The sequence below is a fragment of the Papio anubis genome, chromosome 12, assembly GCF_008728515.1.
Source record: "Papio anubis isolate 15944 chromosome 12, Panubis1.0, whole genome shotgun sequence".
NCBI lineage: Eukaryota > Metazoa > Chordata > Mammalia > Primates > Cercopithecidae > Papio > Papio anubis.
The window spans coordinates 70,004,539-70,017,945 of record NC_044987.1 but is presented as its reverse complement, the minus strand read 5'-3'; the positions used below and the strand labels follow the sequence as shown (position 1 = coordinate 70,017,945).

General features: G+C 47.8%; 1 protein-coding gene across 1 annotated transcript in view; it reads left to right on the top strand.

The window, feature by feature from the left end:
- The first annotated feature begins 224 nt into the window (after positions 1 to 224).
- Positions 225 to 13,407, top strand: part of MRVI1 (murine retrovirus integration site 1 homolog) — an 87,719-nt gene continuing 74,536 nt past the window's right edge. The window contains 2 exon segments of the mRNA XM_021926088.2: positions 225 to 9,833; positions 9,836 to 10,030. Of these exon segments, the coding sequence (XP_021781780.2) occupies positions 9,765 to 9,833; positions 9,836 to 10,030 (264 nt within the window). The 5' untranslated portion in view covers positions 225 to 9,764.

Below are 13,407 nucleotides of genomic sequence, written 5' to 3'. Positions count from 1 at the left end.
TGGCCATTAACCTGGGGAAGTTCAATGAGAATGAGGGCAGGCAAGGCTACCCACCTGCTTATATAGCAACCCAGATGATGGCTACATTTTGTATTTTTAGTAGAGATGGGGTTTCACCATGTTGGCCAGGCTGGTCTTGAACTCCTGACCTCAAGTGATCCACCCACCTTGGTCTCCCAAAGTGCTGGAATTACAGGCATGGACGACTGCACCTGGCCTATGTAAAACCTTCTTATCTTCTTTTTAGAAATACGGTGTCATTCATTTATTAATTCAATAAACATTTAGTGAAAGGCTACTCTGTGTTTGACACTGTATTGGAGGCAGGTCATAAAAATATGAATATTTATAAGAATATTCATAAAGCTATGAATAAGGCAGAGTTCCTGCTCTTGAGGTGTTCAAATTCTAGTTGGGTTGAGTTCTGTGCAAAGTACCCTGGGAGGATAGAGCAGTAGGCTAAATACTACCCCCTCCCCAAGATGTCTGCATCCTAACCCAGGAACCTATGAAGATGTTACCTTAAATGGCAAAAGGGCCTTTGCAGACATGATTGAATTGAGGATACTTAGATGGAGATTACCCTGGATTAACTGAGTGGGTTCAATGTAATCATGAGTTCTTATAAGGAGGCAGGACGGTGAAAGTCAGAGGAGAAGGAAATGTGAAGGGGGAAGCAGAGATCAGAGGGGAGAAAAGATGCCAGCGACTCTGCCGGCTTTGAGGATGGAGAAAAAGGGGTCACCAGCCAAGGAATGTAGGCAGCTTCTAAAGCTGGAAATGGCAGGAAATGGATTCTCCCCTAGAGCCTCCCGAAGAAGCACAGCCCTGCTGATGCTTAGACTTTAGCCTCCTGAGATGGATTTTGAACTTCTGACCTCAAGAATTGTAAGATAATGAAGTTGTGCAGTTTTAAGTCACCAAATGTGTGGAAATTTGGTACAGACACAGTAGGAAACTAACACAGGAAGGGAATAACTTTTCCTGAGCTGAAGAGGAGGAATGGGTTTAGGAAGGAGGGGATATGTGAAATGGGTCTTGGAGGATAAGTAGGAACCCATAAGGTATAGAAAGAGGACAGAAGGCAGCCCAAGTATAAGGAGGAGGATGTATGCAAAGGATGTAAAAAAAGCAGGGCATGTTTGGAGGTTGGCTTTTGGTCCACTATGGTTGGGGCATAAGGTGTATGAAGGCTGAAAGAGGGGATCAGCCCCAAGAGAGGGGCTAGAAGCTTGACTCAGAACTAGCCCCATGGTAAAAGGGAATCCTCAAAGAGTTTACGAAGGGGAAGGACAATCCGATTTATGTTTCAAACAGACTGCTCTGGTATCATTATGGAGGGTCATTGGAAGGGACCAGGCCAGAGGTAAGGAGACACATGAGGCTGTTGCAGTGACTCAGGTCACACAGAGCCATGGGCAGGGGTGGTGGGGATGGGAGGAAGGGCATTTCTGAACTAGGATTGACAGGACTCAGAGGCATCTAATTGAATGTGGAAGGTGACAGAAATGAAGGAGTCACGGTGACTTCTGGGTTTGTAGCTTGAGTGCCATTCTCTAGGGCACAAGAGGAGTGGGCTGGGGAGGGAAAGAAACAATGAGCTCTGTCAGGGACATGGTGAGTGTCAGGGATCCATGGTCTACTTGAGAAAAGTTGTCCAAAGACAATTGGCAATGAAATCTCCATAACTATGCTATCTTGGGGTGATATTAAAGTCATCTGTGTTCCTTCTGCACCCTGGTAGGAGCAAGAATCAGGGAGCCTAGGGCTGAGTGGCTCAGTTGTGTGCTGGCAATATTTCACAGCCAGCTCTCTGGGGGAAAAGGCCCTGATATGTATGTAGCATTTGCCGATTTCCATGGTGTAGATACTCCCCTATGACCAATGGCAAACTACTAACTCCACCTCACTGATCATGGAACTGAGAAGAGATGGGCAGTAGCAGATCATTATAGAGTGTTTCCACCACGCAGAGACAATAGAAATAAATCTTCCTAAGAGCATAGATAATAGTAAACTGTAGTAAAATAATTAAAGAGCAGTTATTTTGAGTATCTCCTTTCTGTTTAATGTAAGTTCTTATAATTTATTTTTTAATAATGTCTGTGTTTAACCGCCAGTTCACAAAATTCTTCAAAATTGCATTAGACTCTTATGAGCTAGAACAAGCAGGCTCCTGTGCACCACTAAAGAGATTCCTCCAAAGTACAAGTTAGAAGGTCCCAGAAATCCACCTACTTCTCAGGCTCAGTGACTCTCTAAAGTCACCCATGTGGGGAGGCAGAGCCAAGCCTAGGGCCTAGGAGACAGTTCCTGATCCTCCATGTCTTCCTGGAGACCCCTCGGTGCCCTGCCCTTTATGGGATCTCACAGACCCGGGAATGCCGTGTGGTCCTTGACCCCAGGATGATGACTCATGTCACTCTGGAGTGAGTGACTCAGGGAAGAGGCTGCTGAGCAGCCTGGAACAAACAGAACTGGGCAAGATTTATATCTGCTAGGCACTAAATGGGAGGCTCAGATACTTTGCTGCTATTCTCGGTGCCTTTGAACTGCCTCCGATTGAGCAATTGCACATATTTTGAAGAAGAAAAAAATTTTTCAAGTGGACCTGTTTTTAAAAAAAGAATTCCTGAAGTGAACAAGCCGGAAAGGAAACCTGGGGAGATGTTTGGGCTTATTTCCTGTCATTGGTCTGAGCAGGTACTGGCTCCTTCCCAGGGCACCCCCAGCCAACAAAGCCTATACGAGATCCACAGGAGTGGAGAGCAGGGCTGGAGAATATCAGGCGCTGAGAAGGTTTCCCACAGAGGTGCAAACCCCAGGAGTGTTGGGGTGCACGACTTTGTTTAGGGGACACAGTCATGGGGGAAGTGCCTTCTACTTCCTCATCCTCCCTTTTCTGTTGCCACCGAGGCTTTCTCCCTGCATCTCTACCCTTCACCATTCCTGCTCCCCCACAATTCCCTTCAATCTAGATCCACTTTCAAGAGAGAATCCTGGGGCTTCTACCACACACTGGGGGTGGCTCTACCCCCTTCGGTCACTCACTTACCCACTTGTTCAGCACAGCACAAATACCTACGTGGCCAGACACTGTGGCTGACCCTCTTCCAGGAGGGAGTCCACGCTAGGCCTCATGTCTCACCTGTGGAATGAAAACCTCTGTTTTCAGGGAGTCATCATCAGTACAGGGATAGTGGAAAGAACTGTGGCTTTGAAACCAGACCAACCTGGGACTGAGCATAGCACAGACCTGGGGCAACCACAGCACAGACCTGGGACTGAGCACAGCACAGACCTGGGACTGGGTACAGCACAGACATGGGGTAACCACAGCACAGACCTGGGACTGAGCACAGCACGGACATGGGGCAACCACAGCACAGACCTGGGACTGAGCACAGCACAGACCTGGGACTGTCCACAGCAAAGACCAGGACTGAGTCTCTTTTACTTGCAGGAGACAAATCTGGGAGCTCTGAGCCAACTAGGATGAACACCAGAGTTTCTCTGAGCCTTGGCTTGGTTTTGTTGATGCTGTGCTTAGAGAACTCAGTTGCCCTGTTTGGAGAATGGCAAGGGCGCTGAGTGTCCTCTATGTGCCAGCAGCTTGCATGTATTTCCTGATTTAATCCTTACAACAACCCTAAAAGGTAGGTGCTATTACCTCCATTTTCAAATAAGGAAACTGAGGCCAGGGGAGATTTATCCAGCAAGGGAGAGGCAGAGAAAGAATTAGAACGGAATCTGCAAAGCAACAAAGCCCCGTGAGCAGGCCAAGGTTAGGAAGCAGGATGGGGCTTTCCCGAGGCGGGCTCCCCCTCCGGCTCACGTGTGGAGGTGCAGAACTCAGTTCTGCAGTTGGTCAGGCCCAGGGGATCCCCAGAGGCACCTCTCAGCACTTTCAGCAGATCTCCTGTGGGGACCATCCTCTCTCCTGCGAGAGTGACCATGAGAGTAAGGACAATGACGAGCTACTGCCGAAGGACACCTGCTTTCACAGCACAGACACAATGGCTTACCCTTTACTATGAGCAAAACCGTCAAAATGAAAAGTCAGAAAGCTGCCGCAAGCAGCCGGGCTCGGGGCGTGGGGAGTCTGGGGCCCCCTCTGACTGCCCCTCACCCGTGGGTGTGGCCTTGGTCACATGCCTGCCCCTCTCTGGGCCTCGGTTCCCCATTGGTAAAAACGGGTGCATGGGTAAGACTGGTGGGCTCCCAGTGGCCCCTCCGTCACCCTCTGGATTTGCAGAAGGGCTAAGAGAGCTCCATGTGCAGTCACCCCAAACAATTCCCCCCATCAGTTGTTCATCTAGAGATCGACCCGTGGTATTAATAGCAACCTAATCTCTTTCACATTCTTTGTGCTGCTAAAATGAAAGCAAAAATTCAAAGCTGGAAGAACAAAAAAAACTCCCTTCTGAGAATACTGAGTCACTCCAGAAAGGTCAGTGGAGGCTAGGTTAACCCATTGTTTCCCGAAAAGGCTTCTTGGCTCTTCCCTCAATGCTCAGAGATTCACAGAGAGAATCTGAGAGCCGCTCAGCTTACAGGCCGTGCTCCTGAGATATTGTGGTTTCAGAGAGGAGTTTGGTTTCTTCTAGGCAGGTCACAAGGCTCTGGGAGAGGCATCTTTGGGGCCATGATGAGAGACTGCTGCTGCCTGCCGAGAATAGTGTTGGCCCTGCAAGAAAGGGGAGCATCAGACCCAGATTCAGTGAATTCCCAGCACTGCCATTCATGAGTGATGACATTGGGCAAGTCTCTGGGCCTCTGTTTCCTCATCTATAACGTGGGTCTAATTTTAATGTTAATAATAATACTACTTACTCTCCCCATCTCACAGGGTTGCTGAAAGCACTGAAGGAGATAGTCTCTGTAAATTCTGTTCCTGAACCCTGCGTCCTGATGATGGCTCTGTACTTTCTAGGATACTGTAAGGCCTTTGAAGCCTACAAGGCAGGGTTGACCTCCCCTTCCTCCACCTGCTGCTATCACCTTCCAGAGGACATGCAGGCTCAACTGTAGGCCACTCTTTAGCCCTCATAAGACCCCTGGCCCGACAACCCAAGTGTAGGTCCTGTTTCCTCCCCTCTGCCTCCCACCATCCTTAGCCTCACTGTAGTACTCACTGTAGCCGTCCCCTGGGAGGCAGGCTTTTCTGCCACACTCACGTAGAACTCCTGGTGAAGAAGCCAGAGTGGGAGAGAGGAAAGATGATGGGCCTAGGAGTCAGACTAGCCTGGATTATAACCCTTCGCCAGCTACTTACTAGCTCTGTGATCTTGAGCAATTTGTGAAACCTCTTTGAGCCCTAGATCCTTAATATATTAAATGGAAATAATAAAACCTATCTCATGGGGGTTAAAGAAAATAGCACTTGAAATACATCTAGCATAGTGTCTGATGCTCACTAGGCAACTTAGAAATAACTGAAGAATGCAAGCATGAACAAAAGCATATTAGTTTGTTTTCTTTCATGAGCAGGGGCAGATAAAATATTTAAATATGGTTTAGGAACTTCTAGCCTCTTCAGTTGCACAAATGATTGGATAGTTATCCCAGCAGAGTCTCTTGGAAAATTTGCACCAGATACAAGGGTAGCTGAACCAGTCAAGTTGTTTCCGTCTCTGCACCTCAGTTTCCAGGCCTGTAAAATGGGCCAGGTTCTACTTAGGCACTAGCTGGGGGCAGAATGAGTAGAGTCATAAGAGCTGATTAGCTCTTGGCACTGGCCCACCTAACCCTTTCTTAACCAGACCGGAGAGGCAGCAAGAAGGGCCCTGAACATGGGTTAAAGAAGGAACAGCTTGGAGACCAAACATTGCTAAATATTTTTTCCTTTTATGGGCTGGTGCTCTAGATCACCACTTCCTGGAGATTATATTCTAAACTTTGCTGTGATGGATGTGAGGTCCGTGTGCCCACAAGCTCCAGCAGAACCCAGATGTCACCCTGGGGGAGGGACTCTGCTTTTACCTTGCTATTTTAAGCAGTGAGTTTATAATAATGGATGGGAGAGACAGCAAACAGGGCAGGAGCAGCGTGGGAATGGCCCTGGCAGGCGGGGCTGCTGGGGCTCCCCCTGAGGAGCCTGGGGTTCCATGTTGTCAAGAGTGGGGCCTCAGCCAGCATCCACTCTACTTTTATGTTGTGGCAGCTGACATCTGACTTAATTCATTTGTTCTATTTTGCTTTCTGTCACAGAGACTGACTTAAGCTCTTTTTGGAAGAGAGGGAGGTGGAGGAAAGAAAGTGGAGGGTTAGAAAATGAGATATGTCTCATGAGACTTCAGACCATAATCCCAGAATCCTGGGATGGAATTGTCAGGTCTTTCAGTTTGCTGTAGCTAAAAAGAGTCCAGGATTTCAGGGACTCTCAGAGTTAGAAAGGCCCCTGAACTGGTTAGGAATCCTGTGACCCTTGTCCCAGCCTTTACCAGAACCCTCCAAGGAATGGGGAGCTCACTACCTTAAAGAACAGCCTGTTTCATCCTCAGGTGGTTCCAACCACTAGAAGGTTGTCCCTTGCCGCCATCTGACCTCTCAGTCATTAGTTATGACATCTATTCTTTGGGGACAGTAGAACCACATGAATGCGTTCCAAACATCTGAGAAGAGATTTTTATTTCTCCCTGCACTTCCTCTTCTCCAGGCTAAAGTTCTCTAGCTCTTTACACACAAATTTTGTTCTCCTAGCTTCTGCTTCCCGTTTTCAAAACATGTCCCAATTTGTCTAAATCCTTCTTAACAGGCAGAGCACAATATACTTTGTGTAGATTAAGACAAAAGAAAAGTGGAATAGTCACCTCCCATGTTTTAGAAACCATACACCTGTTAAGACAGCCTGGACCTGTACATACATCACACATAACTTAAAAAGGTTTCCTAGGAGATGTAGCCAACTTCCTTTAGTAGAATCAGGGTTTGTAGCTACTCTTTTGCTACCCTCAACCCCTGTTACCAAATACTTTACCCAGCACCACTGATGCCACTGCTGCTGAAATCCAAGTAAAGATGATAGAAATTAATCACAGAGCTTACCTTTGGGTGAACCTGATGCTCAGTTTATTCATATAGTAAGAATTTGGCATGGAAGACACAGACAGCATGCCCTGGCCCCATAGTTCTCATTCCCAAGAGCCAGGTGAAGTCTGTCCAGTATGGCTTCTCCCCATCCTGTCATATCTTCCGCACTAGACGCCCAGCTAATCTGCTCCAAGAAATTCCACTCAGCATTTGTGTTCACGGCTCAGCTCAAACGTCATTTCTAATGTGAAATATTTGCTAAAATCAGCTAAAATCATGTCCCACCATCCCGGTTTCCACAGTTAGGCAACCCTTTTCTGGGGTCCTGCAACTTCTCACTTTCAAAATATTTACCCCATTATACTGTTCTCCAGTGTCTCCTACCACTGGACTCTGTTCCTTGAGGGCCAAGATTATCATATTTGTGTCACCAGCCCCTGGCACAGGCCTGGTAGAGTAGGTGTAAAGTGTTGGCAGTGAAAGAATGAATGACTCTATGGATGCTCTACTTGAGATTTCTTGAGGTGACCAGTAGGGGTTACCCTAACTGTTCCAGAGCTGAGTGGGCTAACTTGTTCATTGCAGAGAAAGACAGCAGTCAAGATGGTGGTCACCTTGACCAATCCTGGGACTCCAAGTCCCTAGTTCTTTAAACATAAATCAACAATCATTCTTTGCTGAATCTTCTGGGTACCTGGGATGAATCTGACACCTTGCCTATCTCAAGGAGCCCAGTCCGGGAGTCTAGAGGTATGTGTGTTGGCTGGTGGGGAGTGGCGGGGGGTCTGTCAGAGCTGGGCTGATGGCAGCTCAGGCCTGTTCTGCAGCACTCTGGCTCTAGGGCCTTTCCGAGCCCTTTCTGAAGGACAGGAAGAACACCAAGTATTATGGGAGGTGCAGGGCTTTCTGGCTGTTCCTCCTACAGCCTCCAGCAGTCAGCAGTACCTCCCAGAGGACCTGGAACACAGTTGGTGCTCAGTAAATGACAGTGTCCTTCATCTCCATGCCCACCCACCATGTGTCCCATCAGCCAAAGTTCACCTGCCTATGTTATCTGCACGGTGGTCTTAATCTACTGTCCAGTGGAGCAGCTCCTTCGGGGAATCTCTAAAAGTTGCAGAACCAGGCCACTTGTTAGTTCTATAGATCCCTGAAGGTATTGCCCACCCCACTAAGAGAAGAAGAAGGGAGTTTAACAATGGGGAGAGGCCAGGCAGAGCCCTTGGAACTTGGGCCAAACTTCCTGGGCTGCAGACCCCCGTGCAGGTGGCTTCTATGGGAACCTACTCTGAACTGAGTGTGTTTCATCCTTGGAGCATCCTGCTCAGGAGGCATTCTTATCTCTGTTTCGACAAGAAAAGCGGGACTCAGAGATGAAGCCAACTTTCCAAGGTCACATAGCCAGTGAGTGGCAGAGTGAGGACTCACACCCAGATATCCGGTTCCAAAGCCTGTGTTCTTTCGACATTGCTATCCTGCCTTTCCCTATGGAAACCTGGCATTGCTAGTCTCCTCTTCTAAGAGGAAGCAGAGGAGCTAGACCCGTTGGCTCAGGGTTGTTGGCAGGATCATACTCCTAGGCATCTTGACAGACAAGAAGCATGAAAGAGTAGTGGAGTATGTTTTCAGTTACAAGTAACAAAAACCCAACACAAAGTGATTTCAACACCAAGAGGCTTAATCGTTCGTGTCACTGGCTAGTCCAGAAAGTGTTTGGGCTTCAGGCATACTTTAATCAGGGCTCCAGTTCTGTTTCTCTGCAGGTGCCTTAGCTCTGCCCTCCTCTGTGTGTGTCGTTTAGATTCTGTCTCGCTTTCCTCATGGAAGCAAAATGGTGTCCATAGCACCAGGTCTCATATCTTCACACTCCACCACTCAGAGCAGGAGAAAACATCTGGTCCTAGAACACTACTGGAAGCTCATGGATGTAGGCTGGGTCCATTGTCTGTCCCTGAGCCAGTCACTGTAGGAGGTGGATGAGATTGTGCTGATTGCAGTCCCGATCAGCATTGGGACCCCAGTGGCCCCGGGCTGCTGCACCATGGGGAGGGGATAGCCTGGCTTCTGGGAGTCAATCTAAGGTTGCTGGGGGTGGGCACAGGGCACACGGAATTCACCCTGCCTGAGCCTCCAGGTTTTAGCAGGGCTGGTGTAGGCCCCGTGAGGGCCGAACTCAAATGAGAGAGAGTGTGCTGAGGGTAAGAAGAGCATGAGGGGAGGTGTCAGGGAAGAAGTCAGGAAACAGCACCCCTTACTCCCCATCTACATGGCTGAGGAACACTGTGTGGTATAGCAGAAAGAGCCCCAGCCTCAAAATCAGGAAGATCTGGCTTCAAATTATTGGTTCTCTGTATGATTTGGGGCAAGTGACTTTCACTCTCTGCGGCAGTTCTCTCATCTGTAAAATGGGAATATTAATGCCTACATCAGAGGTCATCTTGAGGATTCAATTAGATCATGGTGATGCTCCTAGGACAGGGCCCGGCACCCAGTAGGTGCTCAGTAAGTGGTAAACAACTGCCAATCTAATCTCAATGGAGTATCTTCCTTTAGCTACAGCTTTGAGGAGTTTGAAGCACTTTTCTCCCTTCTGGGATAGCTGTGTTTACTGTAAAGACCAAATTAGATGCAAAATCTCTAAGGTCACCTCTGACTTTGTAAACAAAGCCAGAGAGCCGGAGGAAATGAAATTCCAAATGCCCTCGCCTAGCCTGGTTTGACCTCCGGTGTTGATGCAAACTCAAGCCGGCTCTCACTGTGGCTTGTGGCTCCGGGAAATGGAACCCAGCTTGGGACAGGGATGGGAATGGATTTGACTTGTCCTTTTGGCGTCTCCCCAGCCTGTGGAGCCCAGGCCTCTTGGAGCATCTTTGGGGCTGACGCAGCGGAGGTTCCGGGCACACGTGGCCACTCCCAGCAGGAGGCTGCCATGCCCCACATTCCCGAGGACGAGGAGCCCCCCGGAGAGCCACAGGCAGCCCAGAGCCCTGCCGGCCAAGTAAGTGCCCCCTCTCTGCCCTCAGCTAGCCTGGCTGGGGGCCAAGCCAAGCACCCTGGGCTGAGGCCACAGCTCTTAGGCTGGCCAGAGGGTTTGCTGACAGCTCATGTAGGTTGCAGTGGGTACCTGGAGAAGGTATGTGGCTTCCATACTGAGGAACCAATTACTCTGAGTTGGTTTGAATTGACCGAGGCCCCAAATATTCTGAGTATAGAACCAACCATCTAGGCTGTGTCTGACTGAGGCCTCAGAAGCCAAACTATAAACCACGCAGGCTCCCTCTGAAACTGGGGAAAGACTTAGATGAGAACCATTAGCACTGAGAACCTCTTATGTCAGGGGAGTGGGCACGAGAAAAGGCCACTTAAAGTGAATCCACTTGAAATGGAGATCAAAATTGTATAGTAAATAGCAAAAAAGGTTTTCAGTGAAATTTTATAATAGAAAGGAAATGATGAAAGCAAGTTAATTTAAAGGGACATTGAGATTTTTATTGTACAAATGAGGCATTCAAAACAAGCTATTTTTAGCTATACAGATTACGAAATATAGGTTATGTACTAATTTTCAGATTGAAGAAAGAATAAAATGTTGATTTTGGTGTGGGTATATTTATTTATTATACCAGCAAAATGATCTGTTCACATAGTAATATCCTCTTCACATTTTACTTTACAGCACCTAATTAAGAGACTCTATCTGTTTAATATAATACTTAAGGGCTTCATCCATTTTCCTAAGGATCTCTTTCAATCCCTCAATATTCAAATTATTCCCTTTTGAAGAACCTATTTGAGCATCATCCTCATTGTATTTTCTTCACTTAATTGATAAGCTCTATCTGATCTCCTTGGTCAAAGACCTTGCATGTGAAATTCTCCATCACTGTTTTCTTTGATTTCATGAACTTTGCAGTTGATTTGCATTGAAATGGTATTATCCTGTTATATCAAACAGTCGTCCAAACTGACTGAGCCAGTGGGATAGACACTTGTTAAGTGAGGGAAGAATCTGTGAGTGGAGCATTATTTTCACAAATGGGCAGATTCTTAGTGAATATTTTCATGTTATGATGGCATTTGTTTTCTGACACATTACGACTCTGGGAACTTAGATAGTAAATACTTAGAAAAGAATGGCCCCTTGTAGCTCCATATCCCAAACTCATGGGATTAAGATGTTGCAGAACTTGGCAGCCTTAGGGGTGAGGGGGTTTTCCTTCCCTTGAATGTCTAAGTGACAGTGGGCCAACCTCCTAGCCCTTCAGCCTCAGGCAGCCCAGCCCAGGGTTTTATCAAGTCCAGGCCCCCATTCTGGGAAATAGTGGGTCCTGCTGCTGGAGGGTGCCAAGTTCCAAAAGCTTAGGGATTAAGGAAAGGAGACAAGACACTCACAACTGCGTTCAAAGGCGACTGCTTCCAGACCCTCAGGCCGTGACTTTCTTGGCCTCTGTCTCCTTAGCATCCTTATTTCCTCACCCTGGACTCCTCTGAAAATGACCATCCCTGGCCCCTTCCACTTCACTAACAATGGTAGTGCCCTTGAATCAGATTCTCAGGCAAAATCTAGCTCCTACATCCTGGGCAACTCCCCCAAACAGCTGCCCCAAGAATAAAAGCATTCCTAAAATATAAGATAATGAAAGACCAGCAAAGATGCACCTCTGCTGTCAGTGAAGACAGGCTTTTATATTGAGTTAAGTTCTTCCTGGTTACAAAACTTTATAATTAAAAGTTCTTTCAAAGTATATCCTCAGGAAACACAAAACAGACAACATAAACACCTGTCACTTAGACATTCAAGGGAAGGGCATCTCCCCACCCACAAGACTGCCAAGTTCTACAATATCTTGATCCTATGGGTTTGGGATATGGAGATCCAAAGGGCCATTCTTTTTAAAGTGTTTGTTATTTAAGTTCCCAGAGTTGTAATGTGTAAGAAAACAAATGTAATCATAACTTGAGAATATTCACTAAGAATCTACCCATTTGTAAAAATAATGTTCCCTCATGCATTCTTCCCTCATGGGTCCTTCTGCTGGGCCCCAATAACGCAGAAGCTATCAGTACCTGCAAACATTCTCTCTATAGTCTTGATTTCCCATGAGCGCAGAGAGAATCATGGCACTTGAAGGGTCTTCAGAGACCATCCATTATTTAATAAGAGTCTGGTTCTGGCTCAGGGTCACAGGGAGACTGAACTTGTGGGGAACTGGAATTTGGAGCTCCCACTAGCCAATCAGATATCCCTTACTCTCAACTTCGTGGCAGGCAGGCTCATGGAACCCTCCCCGCATTGTGGCAACCTCTAGAAATTCATCGTGCCAACCTAATGGTGCTGTACCTATGAGCGTTTTGAAACCACGATGGTTAGGAAGGCCAGGAGGAATTCAGGGGAGCCGGGAGCTGGGAGGCCTAGATCCTATCAGGGAGGACACGTAGCACAGGATTTAAGAATATAAACTGTGCAGTCATACCAAGCTGGGCTTCAATCCCAGCTCCTCTACGTTCTGGTCAAGAGACCTTGTCTTGGCCAAGAAACTTGAGACCAAGTCTGTCAACTTTGCCGTGCTGCTGGTTTCTTATGTGTTACCCAGTACAAGGGTTAGTTGCTGCCTCCTGGACTCTGCCTGTTCAGCCCAGCCCTCAAGTGCTTTCTATAGCCTGAGGGACCATGAAGCTGGGGCAGTTTAGACTCCCCAACCAAAGTCCACATCAAACTCAACTTTCTTTTGCCCTCTTCCCTTACTGCCTTGCCCTGGGCATTTCAAAGCTTTTCAGAAGGCAACCAGGCATGGTGGGTAAAGTGCCTCTCCCACTATTGCACCCACCAGACAACCCACATTGGGTTTCTCAGGTAGTCACGGCCTCAGGAGGGTCAGGCCTCAGGAGCTGGCCTGGAGCCTTCAGGGGGTTGGAACCTGAGTCCCTAGGAGCATCTGAGGCCAGGGAGCCAAGGAAGCGGGGTTGGCCAGGATGACTCGGCTGGAAGTCCCAATCCTGCCCGAATTCCCAGTCTGCGAAGCAGGCAAAGAACAGAGCATCCCTCTAAGTTTACAGCTCCCAGGGGTCCAGCCCTAGTTGTGATTCCTCAGGTTCCAGCCCCTATTTCCCATCACTGGCATGAGCACTAGCCGAGGCCTTCTTACACACAAACACAAAATCTGTAGGACTAGATCGTGTTTCTCTTTCTGCATGTACACACACATACACACACACAGACACATGCGCAGATACACATGCATGCACAGACAGACATACCCTTCAGGTCCTTAATCAGAAGCTGCAATCAAATACCACACAAAAAAAGCCCCGCAACAATGTACTCTGCAAGGCTATGTCCTGAGTGGGGTTTTCTGCACTGGCCCTTGAACAGGG